The sequence below is a fragment of the Carcharodon carcharias genome, chromosome 11, assembly GCF_017639515.1.
Source record: "Carcharodon carcharias isolate sCarCar2 chromosome 11, sCarCar2.pri, whole genome shotgun sequence".
Lineage (NCBI taxonomy): Eukaryota > Metazoa > Chordata > Chondrichthyes > Lamniformes > Lamnidae > Carcharodon > Carcharodon carcharias.
In genome coordinates, this window is record NC_054477.1 from 76,200,378 (window position 1) to 76,215,653 (window position 15,276).

The 15,276-nt window shown below is 43.3% G+C and overlaps 1 protein-coding gene across 3 annotated transcripts in view; it reads left to right on the top strand.

Moving 5' to 3' along the window:
* Positions 1-13,328: 13,328 nt before the first annotated feature.
* The window catches only part of lonrf2 (LON peptidase N-terminal domain and ring finger 2), a 45,483-nt gene continuing 43,535 nt past the window's right edge, over positions 13,329-15,276 (top strand). For all 3 annotated transcript variants that reach the window (XM_041199056.1, XM_041199058.1, XM_041199057.1), the window contains exon 1: positions 13,329-14,211. In XM_041199056.1, the coding sequence (XP_041054990.1) occupies positions 13,503-14,211 (709 nt within the window). In that variant the 5' untranslated portion in view covers positions 13,329-13,502. The remainder of the gene's footprint in view (positions 14,212-15,276) is intronic.

The window sequence follows — 15,276 nt, forward strand, 5'->3', positions numbered from 1 at the left end:
GATTTTTCACATCTCATTTGTGATTTTGAAGCTGTTTTTAATTGAGTCTGGATCTCAGCATAATTATTTTAATTAAATAAAATACATCATCATTCCAACCTCACATATTATCTTATTTCTTTTCTGTGGCAATTCTACAAGTACAGTATTAGGAATCATCAAGTTAAACAAATTATTGCTTCACATCTGGGACATCTTAGAACCATAGAAAGGTTACACACAGGAAGAGGCCATTCAGCCCATTGTGTCTGCACCAGCCGAAAATAAAAAATAAAAAATTAGCTGCCCATTCTAATCCCACCTTCTAGCACCTGGTCCATAGCCTTGCCGGTTATAGCTCTTTAGGTACAGATCCAAGTACCTTTCAAATGAGTTGCGGCTTCCACGACCAAACAAGACAGTGAATTCCAAATGCCCATCACTCTCCGGGTAAAGAGATTTTTCCTCATGTCCCATCTAATCCTTCTATCCTTCTACCAATCATCTTAAATCTGTGCCCCCGAGTAATTGACCTCTCCATTAGGGGAAACAGGGCATCCCTGTCTACTCTGTCGAGGCCCCTCAGCTTGTACACCTCAATCAGGTCACCCCTCAGCCTCCTCAGTGTTAAGGAAAACAACCCCAGCTTATCCAATCTTCACTCATAGTTGCAATTTTCGAGCCCAGGCAACATTCTTGTGAATCTTCTCTGCACTCTCTCCAGAGCTATTATGTCCTTTCTGTAATGTGCTGACCAGAACTATACACAAAATTCCAGCTGTTGCTTATCCAGCATTTTATACAGTTCCATCATTACATCCCTGTCTTTGTATTCTATACCTCGTCAATAAAAGAAAGCATTTCATATGCTTTCTTTACCACCTTATCCACCTGCCTTGCCATCTTCAGGGGTCTGCGAACATGCTTCCTCTACCTCTCCCAATATCCTCCCATTTATTGTGTGTTCCCTAGATTTCTTTGCTCTCCCCCCAAATGCATTACCTCACACTTCTCTGGACTGAATTTCATCTGCTGCTTTTCTGTTCACTCAACCAAACCATTGATATCAACCTGGAGACAACAGCTATCCTTTTCTCTATCAATTACATGGCCAATATCTGTGTCATCTGCAGATTTCCTAAAAATGCCACCCATATTTAAGTCTAAATCATTAATCTATGCAATGAGCTGCAAGGGACCCAACACTGAGCCCTGTAGAACACCACTGGAAACTGTTTTCCATTTGCAAAAACATCCATCAACCATTACCCTTTGTTTCCTGTCGCTAAGCCAATTTTGGATTCAACCTGCCACCTTTCCCTGTATCCCACGGGATCTCACTTTTCTGACGAGTCTGCCAAGTGGGACCTTGTCAAATGCCTTACTAAAATCCATGTAGACAACATCCACTGCACTACCCTCATCAATCCCCCTTGTTACTTCCTCAAAAAATTTGACTAAATTAGTAAGACACAATCTTCCCCTAACAAAACCATGCTGATTATCCCTGATGAATCCATTCCTTTCTAAGTGACAGTTTATCCTCAAAATTGATTCTAATAATTTGCCCACTACCGAAGTCAGACTGACTGGCCTATAATTATTTGGCCTATCCCTCTCATCCTTTTTAAATAATGGTACACTATTTGCAGACCTCCAATCATCTGGTACTTCACCTGTATCTAGTGAGGATTGGAAAATGCTCCTCAGAGCATCCACTATTATGTCCCTGGTTTCCTTTAACAACCTGGGATGCAATCCATCTGGCCCTGGTGATTTATCCACCTTCAAGATGTCAGTCCCTTCAGTACATCCCCTCTCACTATGATTATTGTATCTAATATTTCACACTCCTCCTCTTTAACTAGAATGTCTGCATCATGTCTCTCCTTAGTGAAGACAGAGACCAAGTACTCAAGGTGAAACCTGCCCACATTTTCAGTATCAGTGCACAATTTACTATGTACATCTCTGGTAGGACCTACCCTTTCCTTAGTTATTCTCCTGCTCTTAATGTATTGGTAAATGTCGTTGGGTTTTCTTTGATTTTCCCTGCCAATATTTTTTCTCTCTTTGCTTTCCTAATTACATTTTTTACTTCATCCCTGTACTTGCTATGCTCCTCTAGGCTTTCGACAGTATTCATTTCTTGTGACAGTCATAAGCTTTCTTTTTCTGCTTTATCTTACCTTGAATGCTTCTACATAACCAGGGGGCTTTAGATTTGACAGCACCGCTCTTTTTCTTTGTGGAGACATGTCTAAACTGTACCCATAGAATCTTGGTTTTGAATGCCTCCCACTGGCCTGTCACTGATTTCCTTTCAAGTAGCTGTAACTTTTGCCAACTCTCAGCCTCTCAGGTTCGTAAAATTTGTCTTTCCCCAATTTCGAAACTTTACTCCTTTTCTATCTTTCTCCTTTTCCATAATTATGTTAAATCTAACTGCATTACGGTCACTATCTCCAAAATGGTCACCTACTGCTACTTTATCCACTTGCCCAGCTTTATTTCCTAAGACTAAATCTAGAATCACACTCCCTCTTATTGGGCTTGTTACATACACGCTAAAAAAGTTCTCTTGAATGCAGTTCAAGAATCTTGTGCCCTCTGTGCCTATTACACTGTGTGTATTCCAGCTGATATTAGGGTAATTAAAGTCCCCAACTATTATTGCCCTATTGTCTTTGCATCCATAAATGCGCCTATATATTTGCTCTTCTATCTCCCTCTCCCTATTTGGGCATCTATAGTACATTCCTAGTAGTGTGGCTGCCCCCACTTTTTATTTCTGAGCTCAACCCATGTAGCCTCATTTGTTGATTTAGTATATGATCCCTCCTCACTGCTGTAATTGATTCTTTTACCGATAATTCTACACTCCGACCTTTTTTAGCCCCCTTTCTATCCTGCTTGAAAACCCTATATCGAGGGATGTTGAGCTACCATTTTTGCCCCTCTTTAAGCCAAGTTTCTGTTATAGCAATGATATTTTGTTGCCATGTGCCTATCAGTGCCCTTAGCTCATTGACTTTGTTTGCTATACTCCTTGCATTTAAATAAATACCTTTTTAACATTGCCAAGCTCCTGTACTGTAACCCTCTTAACATTTGCACTTTGTCTTTCAGAGTCACTTGCTAATTTTCTGTCTCCCGCTCCCTGCACTGAATTTATCCTGTCTGAATCTGTCCTCAGATTCCCATCCCCCTGCCAATCTAGTTTAAAAAAAGAAATCTTCACATGAACCCGGCAAGGGTCAAATGGCTTCCTTCTGATTTGTATCATACTTTGATAAGAGGCTTCATTCTAATAACTTATTTGTTATATATTACTTATATCGGTACAAACGCTAAGTAAATACAACTTTAACTGAGATTTCTCAGAAGCAAACAGCTCTAAATTTTTATGCCTCAAGTTTTTGAGCAATGAGAAATGGAAGAATTTAAGATTTGGTTGGTTCTTGTTCTGTACTGTCAGGTTCCAACCCATCTTCCAAATGATCATAATGATCAATTTTGACAACCTCCAGTGCCAGTGAAAATCCTTCTTTTCTTGCAAAACATTGTAAAATTGAAACATGGGTTGAAAAGCTAAAATTACAAATTCCACTGTTCATCACTCTATGGCTTTTCTCAGCTTCAAATATTTACCTAATTTTCCTTGAAAAGGAGGCTGTCTGCCTCAACATTTCCTATGGAAGAACTTTCTGTGTTCCTCTGTGTTGATAAGTTTCTCCTAGCAATTTTAAATGGATAATCCTTCATTGCTGATTCCCCAACCAGAGGAAATAGAGGTAGTAGTGTCTGTCCAAATTTATTTAAATGAGGCCCTGCTGTTAAGATTGGCAAGGTCTCCACATCCTCAGCCTTCAGCGTTCTTCAACCACCAGCATGCTCCTTCCCACCACGTATGCTCCATTCTTGTTATACGTCTCAGGTCTAACCTACTGACTGTCTAGCAATTTAAACTTTTATAGAACCCTAATCAGACCATTGACTAGGCTCTTGCAAAAGGCAGGAAGGGGTCCTGGTTAACATTCAATAGTCACAGCAAGATCACATCTTAAGCCATGACTCAACTTAACTGTACATCAGCAGAGGTCCGTACTGCCAGCTGCCCATTCAAGGTAAGAGGCGCTGACTGCCTAGAGTAAGTATTTAAGATTAATTCCTTACAGAACTCCTCATGGGCTAGGAGCAGCAGAAGTGCCTCCTCCCAGGCTTCATAAGGAATCTTTCAGCCTCCTCAGCTCTTATTACAGCCGTGATCTTTTGACTTCCCTTCATCATGCAATCATAGCCCTGATCATTTGGTTGCCGCTTACCCAGTCCTGTTCATGGCTCTGATCTTTTGGTTCCCTGTTTCCCATTGCATCCTGAAACTATCCCTAACTACTGATTGCCCAGGCTATAGCCTCCTTCCACTAGATTCTGCTATCATGCAGCAGCCAGGCAGTCATTCTGGTTGACTGTCAGGCAGCGTCTGCCCAAAATTATTCAAATGAGGTCCTGCTGTTAAAATTGGCAACCCAGAAGGAAAAAACAGTAAAACATGGAAACAAGAATACTGCTCTGAGCTGGTCTTGTATAACTTAAAATGGAACACCAGTAAAAGCTGGAAACTAAGAGTACTGGTCCAAACTGTTTTTCCCTTGTGGGAAGGCCTACATACCTCCGGACTTGCAAAGTTATTTTCCCAAGGTCAGGCTTCTATGTACCCTCTCTGCCTCTCCATTAGGATCAGATCCTAAAGGTCCATTAACTTAGATTGAAACTGGGTGGGATAAGTAGCATCTGTGGAGAGAAAAAGAGTTAAATTTCAGGTCGATGATCTCTGGTGAAAGGTCATTGACCTGAAACGTTAACTCTGTCATTCTCTACAGATACTGCCTGACCTACTGAGTATTTCCAGCATTTTCTGTTTTTATTTCAGATTTCCAGCATCTGCAGCATGAGATCTTTGTGGATAGCATGTACAGTGAGGTGGTCACACTGCAGGTAAAGAATGCTCAGGCAGAAAGGGAATTGATGACCGCCAGACAGAGTAAAAGCACTAGGCAGATAGTGCAGGACTCCCCTGGTTCCACCTCCCTCTCCAACAGATTTTCCGTTTTGGATACTGCTGGGGGAGATGGTTTCTCAGGAGAATGCAGCAAGAGCCAAGTCCGTGGTACCACAAGTGGCTCAACTGCACAGGGGAGGAAAGAAAGACTGGGAGGCCATAGTGAAAGGGAATTCTAACATAAGAGGAATGGATAGACATTTCGGCAGCCGCCGACATGAGACCAGGCTGGTATGTTGCCTCCCTGGTGCCAGGGTCAGAGATGTCACTGAGCGGCTGCAGGACATTTGAAGGGGGAGGGTGACTAGTCAGAGGTCATGGTCCATAATGGTACCAATGACATAGGTAAGAAGAGCTCCTGAAAGCAGAATATAGGGAGGTTGAGGTCCTGAAAGCAGAATATAGGGAGCTAGGGAATAAATTAAAAAGCAGGACCTCAAAGATAGTAATCTCAGGATTACTCCCAGTGCCTCATGCTAGCGAGATCAGGAATAGGAGAATAGACCATATGAATGTTTAGGTGGAAAGATGGTGTAGGAGGGAGCGATTTAGGTTCCTGAGGCATTGGGACCGATTCTGGGGAAGGTGGGGCCTGTACAAGCTGGATGGATTGCACCCCAGCAGGACCGGGACCAATATCCTAGCAGGGTGATTTGCTAGTACTGTGGGGGAGGGTTTAAACTAGGTTGGCAGGGGTATAGGAACCTCAGCAGGGAGACACGAGTGGGAAACAAAGATAGGAATGAAAGACTGAAAAGTAGAAAGCAAAAGTGGAAGGTAGAGGAAATAAGGGCTGGCAGCAAATAGGGTCATAGTATAAAAAGATGTGTAAAAATGTTTAAAGGACAAGTTTAAAGGCATTGTATCTGAATGCACAAAGCATTTGCAGTAAGGTAGATGAATCAACAGCCCAAATAAATATGAATGGGTGTGATATGATTGCCATTACGGAGACATGGCTACAGGATGACCAAGGCTGGGAACTGAATATCCAAGGGTACTCAATATTTAGGACAGACAGACAAAAAGGAAAAGGAGGTGGTGAGGCGTTGTTAGTTAAGGATGAAATCAGTGTGATAGTGAGAGGGAATATTGGCTCAATCAGTCCGGATGGAGCTAAGAAGCAACAAGGGGCTGAAAACATTAGTGGGAGTTGCTTATAAGCCTCCAAACAGTAGTGATAAGGTAGGGGATGGATTTAAACAGGAAACTAGACTAGTGGGGTACCAAGGGGATCAGTGTTTGGGCCTCAGCTATTCACAATAAATGTCAATGATTTGGGTGAGGGAACAAAATGTAATATTTCCAAGTTTGCTGATGACATGAAATTTGTTGGGAATGTGAACAATGAGGAGGGTCTAGAACAAGGGGTCACAGTCTCAGGATACAGGGTAGACCATTTAGGACTGAGATGAGGAGAAACTTCTTCACTCAGAGGGTGGTGAACCTATGGAATTCTCTACCACAGAAGACTGTAGAGACCAAGTTACTGAATATATTTAAGAAGGAAATAGATAGATTTCTGGACTTTAAAGGCATCAAGGGGACTGGGGAGAGCACGGGAGTACAGCAATGAGAGAGAGGATCAGCCATAATCATATTGAATGTCAGAGCAGGTTTCAGGGGCCAAGTGGCCTACTCTTACTCCTATTTTCCATGTTTGCTTTTGAAACTGTCACTGTATCTGTTATGGGCATGTAATCCTTGCTGCCTGTTTTTTCACCCTGCACTCTATTCAGGTGATACGTTACATCCAGTGATATAGATGAAAATCTACCTCACTTGTTTCCCCATTTAATTCATCAAAGACCTCTGTGGTTTTAAAACCCTATGTTAAATCTTCTTTTAGCATTCTCTTCTCATAGCTATGGTTTCCTGTCCCTGGCATCATACTGGTGAACGTGTGCAATACCTTCTCTCTAGCTTTAATGCTCTTTCTATCATGGTTTACCTACAATTGCTTTACAATTACCACAATTGCAATATACATTTATATAGCACCTTTAATGTGGAAAAGATCATGGAGGCAGAAGGAAAATAAAAAGGGCACAAGGAACCAGATATTAGGAGGGGTTGCTAAATGCTCGATCGAAGAAGTGGATTTTGAAGAGGGTCATAAAACATTCATTTTCACAGTAGGATAGCACTGGTGTTTATATTATTATATTAAGGAAGAAACGTTAGTGTCACATTAAAATGTTGTTATACTTTATTCAGCATGTACCCTTTCATATGAGGACCTCATGATGTTTCTCCTTCAGAGATATATGATGTTTAATATCATGAGTTTATGGGACACTGGCTGTTTATTCACAGATTGAGATGTGGGCCTCTGTGTGTTGACTGAGGAAGAACATTGTGAGGTCTTAGATGTAACAATATGTGTCATCCATGGAAAGCAGGTAAAACTGTTGATTTTATTTCACTTAATGGTGACCAGCTGGTTGGAATAGGGTCATTATGAAGTGGTCCCTTACCTCCCATGCATTAACATGCATGGTTCATAGATCAGCAGCAGCCTGCTGATTGGAACCCCTTTCATGTCACTCTCTAGTTCCCCATCCTCCATGTCAGATGAGGCTTCTGCTTCCTCTTCTTCCTCTGTGCTGATGTTGTCACCTTTCTGCCTGGCAATGTTATGCAGTGCACAGCACACAATGACAATCTGTGACATCTTTATTGGGTCATACTGGAGAGCACCCCCAGAACGATCGAGACAGTGGTAGCAAATCTTCAGCAGACTGATGGTTTGCTCTATGATGTTCCTTGTTGTGCTGTGACTGTCATTGAACCTCTCTTCTGCCTCACTGCGAGGATTTCCGATGGCCATCATCAGCCATGTGCGAAGAGGGTAGCCCTTGTCACCTAGAATCCATCCCTTGATTTGTGGCCCTGGCACAAACAAGTACAGCATCTGCGAGTGTCGAAACACATAGGCATTTTGGCTGCTGATGGAATAGCGAGCTCGCAAGTGCATGATTCATTTCTTGTGGTCACAAGTTAAATGAATAGAATCTGTTTCCATTAATAAATGCAGCTGGCTGCTCAGTTGGTGCCTTAGATTGTTGGATTTTAGTGTACGGTCATAAATCAAACTAAGGAAGCTAAGATTGTACTCATTTAAGAAATTGAAGAGTTTCAGAAATTTAATGATTTGTAAGATGTATATGTGTGGATTAGGTAGAAGTTAGCATTTTAAAAGATCAGAACTCTAGAATAATATATTCTTTAAAACTACAGCATTTCACAATACATATGTGAAAAATCAATGTGGGGCGCAGTAGAGGAAGATGGGGATAGGGGAGTTGAAGAAAGAGGTTGACTGAAAGTTTGGTTAGAGGGAGGGGCCTTGAGAAGGCTTTTATTGCTGGAGATTGTAAGTTTTAAAGGGGAATTTCAAATTAACTGTAAATTAGTTAAATTTAGTTGTGCGTACCTAATTATTAAGTTCCAAATCAATACCCTAAAATGCTTAAGCTCAGGTAAGACTCAACCGTAAGGAAAGACAGGACTCTGGAATAACAAATAATATCAAAGTTTATTTTAAAAAGTTAAAAAAGGTATACTTATCAAAATACACAACAGTCTTTTATGCCTCGATTGGATTATCAATCCAGGTAGAAGTATTAATCAAACTCAGGTTCCCTCATTGACAGCAATTTCCCCAGTATGACTATAGTCCCCCTCTCTCGTGACTGACAGTAAAGATGTTTCTCAAAACGCCCGTTTTTAACCCTTGAATTAACCTTAGCTCATCTTGAATCAAGTCTGTTGTTGCTAGTCAATTGTTGTTACTGTTAATTTCATTGGGTTTAGCCATTTGCACAAATTGCTCTGCTGAGCAGAACAATGCGACTGTTCATAATGTTTCCCTTATCTGAATTTATATAAATTCCTATTCATTACCACGCACCTGTTCCAGGTTTCTAAGGACAAAATGGAGATTCGTGCTCAGTGGTATGTATGATTGCTTCCTTTCCCACACACAAAGCTGAAAGCAGTACTTTAGAAAACAGGTAATGACTTAAGTTCCAAATATTATTATCCAGCCTTAATAACTACCTGATTAATTACTTATTCTTCAATTATATCATTGAAGCCACTACTTATTCAGTCATCTGCTCCTAACAGGCTACTAATTGTACAGTAATTCTTGATTAGCATGTGGGTGTGGTTCTGCAGGTTGCGTAGTTAGAGATTACAAAATGGCTTCTTTGGCCCAAAGTTAGTACAAAATGGTGTCTTGACCTTGTTAGCTTACTACAGTAAATGTAATGTGAAAACTTCTTATGAATGGTCAAGTTAAACTAAAATCTACCACCTAGGCCTTATTACATCTCCCTGGATTGAAGGTGAAATATATTGCCAATATTATTGATCCCGCACTACTTATTTGATCCTTTAAAACATTTTTTTTATTCATTCACAGGATGTGGGCTTCGCTGGCTGGGTCAGCATTTATTGCCTATCCTTAGTTGCCATTGAGAAGGTGGTGGTGCGCTGCCTTCTTGAACCGCTGCAGTCCTTGTGATGTAGGTACACCCACAGTGCTGTTAGGAAGGGAGTTCCAGGATTTTGACCCAGGATGGCGAGTTACTTGGAGGGGAACCTCCAGGTGATGGCATTCCCATCAATCTGCTGCCCTTGTCCTTCTAGGTGGTAGTGGTCATGGGTTTGGAAGGTGCTATCTAAGGAGCCTTGGTGAATCTTGCAGTGCATCTTGTAGATGGTAGACACTGCTGCTACTGTGCATCGGTGGTGGAGGGAGTGAATGTTTGTGGATGTAGTGCTAATCAAGCGGGCTGCTTTGTCCTGGACGGTGTCCAGCTTCTTTAGTGTTGTGGGAGCTGCACTCATCTAGGCAAGTGGGAAGTATTCCATCACACTCCTGACTTGTGCCTTGTAGATGGTGGACAGGCTTTGGAGAATCAGGAGGTGAGTTACTTGTCGCAGGATTCCAAGCCTCTGACCTGCTCTTGCAGCCACAGTACTTATATGGCTAGTCCAGTTCAGTTTCTGGTCAATGGTAACCCCCATAATGTTGATAGTGGGGGATTCAGTGATGGTAATGCCATTGAACATCAAGGGGCAATGGTTGGATACTCTCTTGTTGGAGCTGGTCATTGCAGACACTTGAGTGGTGCGAATGCTACTTGCCACTTGTCAACCCAAGCCTGGATATTGTCCAGGTCTTGCTGCATTTGGACATGGACTGCCTCAGTATCTGAGGAGTCGCGAATGGTGCTGAACATTGTGCAATCATCAGCGAACATCCCCACTTCTGACCTTAAGATGGAAGGAAGGTCATTGATGAAGCAGCTGAAGATGGTTGAGCCGAGGACACTACTCTGAGGATCTCCTGCAGTGATGTCCTGGAGCTGAGATGACTGACCTCCAACAACCACAATCATCTTCATTTGTGATAGGTATGACTCCAGCCAGCAAAGAGTTTTCCCTCTGATTCCCATTGACTCCAGTTTTGCTAGGGCTCCTTGATGTCATGCTCAGTCAAATGCTACCTTCATGTCAAGGGCAGTCACTCTCACCTCACCTCGGGAGTTCAGCTCTATTGTGCATGTTTGAACCAAGGCTGTAATGAGGTCAGGAGCTGAGTGGCACTGGCAGAACGCAAACTGGGCATCAGTAAGCAGGTTATTGCTGAGTAAGTTCTGCTTGATAGCACTGTTGATGACCCTTTCCATTATTTACTGATGATGCAGAGTAGACTGATGCCGCGGTAATTGGCCGGGTTGGATTTGTCCTTTTTGTGTACAGGACATACGTGGGCAATTTTCCACATAGCCAGGTAGATGCCAGTGTTGTAGCTGTACTGGAACAGTTTAGCTAGGGGTGCAGCAAGTTCTGGAGCACAAGTCTTCAGTACTACTGCCGGAATATTGTTAGGGCCCATAGCCTTTGCAGTATCCAGTGCCTTCAGCTGTTTCTTGATATCACGTGAAGTGAATCAAATTGGCTGAAGACTGGCATCTGTGATGCTGGGGACCTCTGGAGGAGGCTGAGATGGATCATCCACTCGGCACTTCTGGCTGAAGATTGTTGCGAATGCTTCAGCCTGATCTTTTGCACTGCTGTGCTGGGCTCCTCCATCATTGAGGATGGGGATTTTTGTGGAGTCTCCTCCTCCAGTGAGTTGTTTAATTATCCCCACCAATGGTGGTGGCCGCATCCCTGATCACATTCTCCAGGAAAACCTTCAGCACCCCGTGAGTTTCCTCATAGATCAAACCCGAGATCCGCTTGACACCGCCACAGTGAGCCAGGTGGCGGATAGCTGGTTTGGTGATGTCCTGGATATTATCATGAAGCACTTTGCGGTGCCGCTTTGCTCCGCCATTACCCAGTCCTTTGCCTCCTTTCCCTCTGCCAGACATGATGATTCTTCACTCCAATCACTGCTATCCCATTTAGCATAGTGACACAACACGATGGAGGGTATCCTCAATGTGAAGACAGGACTTCGTCTCCACAATGACTTTGCAGTAGTCCATCCTACTGATAATGTCATGGTCAGATGCATTTGCGGCATGCAGATTGGTGAGGATGAGGTCAAGTATGTTTTTCCCCCTTGTTGGTTCCCTCACAACCTGTCACAGACCCAGTCTAGCAGCTACGTCATTTAGGACTTGGCCTGCTCGGTCAGTAGTGGTGCTACCGAGCCACTCTTGGTGATGGACATTGAAGTCCCCCATACAGAATACATTCTGCGCCCTTGCCACCCTCAGTGCTTCCTCCAAATGATGTTCAACATGGAGGAGCACTGATTCAGTGATCATTGATTTTGAGGCAACTTTTGAGTCAGCTCAAGTCAGATGTGCATTTTGCAGCCTTCTAGTGAAGACCCTCAAGTAACAAATGATGAAAAAGATGATGATTATGGCTATCAATTTCACCAATACAAAAATAGTTGAAATAGTTTTTCAGTAAGTTTTTCAGCTTACATCAACAATAGTCTGCCACCAGTGGCTTTTCTCATTTCCTAGTTCCTTTATCCTTTTTTCATGTTCCACATTATCTTGTTGCATCTTAACTGCATGTTTTTTTGAAAGCCTCTATTCTTTTAATTATAGTCCTTAAAATCAGGGACAATGGGGTGTGTAGTGGCCTAGCTGGATTATGGCCTTAAATGCTTGTTTCTGCATTCCAAAATTGATTCTGGTTTCAGTAAAATTGTGAGGGGGTACTGGAAATACGAATTCATCCCCGATTTAAGGCACTCGAGTGAGTTTAAAACAAATAGCAGTGCAAGTGGACAAGGCTATTGAGGGATTTATAAGCCAGAAAAAGGAAATCTAAATTAAATGCGAAATATAACCAACTAAATGAGATTTTAGAAGAAACTTTAAGAAGGCTGCCAACTGATATTATTTATTTATTTTATAACCTAATTTAGTGAATGCTAAGTACCTAGTTTTCAAAAAATATACATTATTATGGGTGAAGAAGTCCAGTGATGCTGGATTCAATTGTCAATACCCTAACAAACAACACATTCCTTTGTCTGTTCACAATAGGCAGAGTACTGATTGTACTCAATCAGCCTATCCTTGAAAAACTCAGAACATAATGTCTAACATTAGATGTGATTCCATGAATGGACAGCACTTGCTGAGTGTGCTAAGAATTACACTAACAACCAAGTCAAGATTATCTATGGGCTACATAGAATTAATGTTTCCGTTAACGGCCTGAAACTAACTCTCTTCCTCTCTCGGCAGATGTTGCCTGACTTGCCGTGAATTTACGGCATTTTTTGTTTTTCATTTCAGATTTCCAACATCGGCAGTATTTTGCTTTTCGATTAGTATTATAAATGTAGAATTATAGTATCATTTCCTTTTGTTGGAAGTTTATTTTATGGTTATTTTATTTATTGTGCCCATTTAAAAGAAAAGGGGGAGTGGGCACACGTACATCTGTTTCACTGTTACTAACACTGGGGCAACCCAGTGCAGCCTTTTACCAAGTTGTTCGGAAAGGCGGCTGTTGGTTGACCTGTTCCGCGTTTCCAGCTTTTTGTGTTTTCATTTCAGATTTCCAGCCCTATTCCATTTCCTGGGAAGGAATACCAGTTATTTAGTCGTTTTGTCTATAATTTGGAGAGAAAAAATGCCGTATAAAGCTGACCCTTTATCTCATGAATAAATCCGATCGAAACTAAATGTTCTAATTTTAAAGCCGCAGGGCTATCAGCTCCGTGTATTTACACAACAGCTGCTCGGCCTCACACGGTTATATAATGTCCTGGAGGCGGGCGGGCGGGAGGCCCAATGACTGGGTGAGGGGGCGGAGACCGGAGTCAGAAGCCCAGGCGGCGGAGGAAGGGAGCGGGCGGCTGTTATCGCCTGGCAGTGGCGACTCGGGGCGCCGGCTTTCGGCTCTGTCCTCTCTCTCCCCCCCCCCTCCCCCCAACTTGTCGGCTGGGTCTCGGAGGTTCTGGGTGATGGAGGCTCCGGCCGCTCGTACCGAAATGCTGGAGCTGGCGGATGAGGCTTTCCGGGCGATGAACTACGAGCTGGCGGCCGATATTTACGAGTGCCAGCTGCTGGAGCTGGGCCCCCAGCGGCCTCTCTACCTGAGCAAGGCCGACGCTCTGGCCCGTTGTGGCCGCTTCACTGAGGCCTTCGAGGCCTACCAGAGCGCCGCGGATCTGGATCGACTCAGGCCCGAGAACCTGCAGCATCTGCTGGACTGCATCGCCGCCAATATCCGCGTCAAAGAGGCGCTGTCGAGGCCGCAGCCTCCCTGCCGGCTCCGGGCCGGGGCCCCAGCTGAGAGCCCCGGGGACCACGCCGGGACTGGCTCTGGGGAGGAGGCGCCCTCGGACCCGCTGAGGTGCCAAGTCTGCCTGGAGCTGCTCTTCGAGCCCGTGTCGCTGCCGTGCGGACACACTTTCTGCCGGAGATGCGTGGAGGAGGAGACGGTGACCGAGTGCCAACTCTGCCAGCTGCCGGTGTCCGTGCGCCCTAGGGCCAGGAGCGGGGCCTCCCCCGAGTCCAGTTTCAGGCTCAATGTGGTTCTGTGCAACTTGCTGGAAAAGTGGTTCCCGTCCGAGTGCCGCTCCCGGCGGCTGCAGCTGGAGGCGGCTGGGCTGGTCAGGAGCGGGGATTACTCTGCTGCTCTGGGGCTCTGTGAGCAGGCTCTGTCTCTGGGTAAGGCACGGGGAAGGATGACTGTCTTTTCCTCTGCTGAGGGCAGATTACATAAAAATGTTTTGTAGGGCTTGTTCCGGATCTGGAGTATGGCAGCTAAAACCCGAGTGACCTACTTGTTTCATTTACGTAACTGGCTGAAATAGCAACAGCAGCAACTTGTATTTAGATCGTGTATTTAAGGTAGTGACCACGCCCACAGGAGCGTTAGAAAGCAAACTTTGACACCAAAACACATAAGGAGCTATTCGGGCAGATGGCCAGAGCTTGGTCAGGGAGCATCTTAAGAGGGGAAAGGGAGATTGACGGAGGGAATTCCAGAGCTGGGGGCCTTGGTACAGACACCTTGATTGAATTCGGGAAAGCTCAAGGTCAGAATGAGACCAGAAAAGATATCTCAGAAGGAGATGAAACTCGTGTATAAATATAGGAGCTGAAATTAAATATGTAGCTTAAATCATTTTTTTAGTGAAATGTTTCTTCTTGAACTTTTGCATGAATAAATAGTAACTGGGTTTTTTAAATTTTTGTGGACCCTCTTTGGTGAGATCTGAAGATGAACCAACTGAACCCAAGTAGTTAATCTACAGTGAAATATAATTCTGTACTGAGCATCATTTAATTTGTGCCCCTGTTATTGGAAATTTTTAGTTAACACAAAGATTGAAGTAATATAAGGTAATGCATTCTCAAATGATTTTTTTTTACTGGATTTGACTGAATTTGGTAGGAGCATTTTTAAAAAATAGGCACAATTATGACATCTCTAGCTAGTAAAAGAGTTGGTGTCTTCTAGATGTACCTGGTATTTGAATACCAACCATGGTGAATTTTATTTTCTTACAAGGATATAAATGGGATTAATGGCAATATTTTGTTTTGCTTTTGGAAGCAGTGCACTTGCAGAATAATCTTATTCTGATGACACTTGTAACAGGTGCATTATTTCTGTAATTACTAAGATGTTTTGAACAAAATAAATTATCGGAACCAGAAGTAAGTCATTTAGCTCCTTGGGCCTGTTGTGCCAGTCAGTTAGTTTATGGCTGATGTGTATCTTAACTC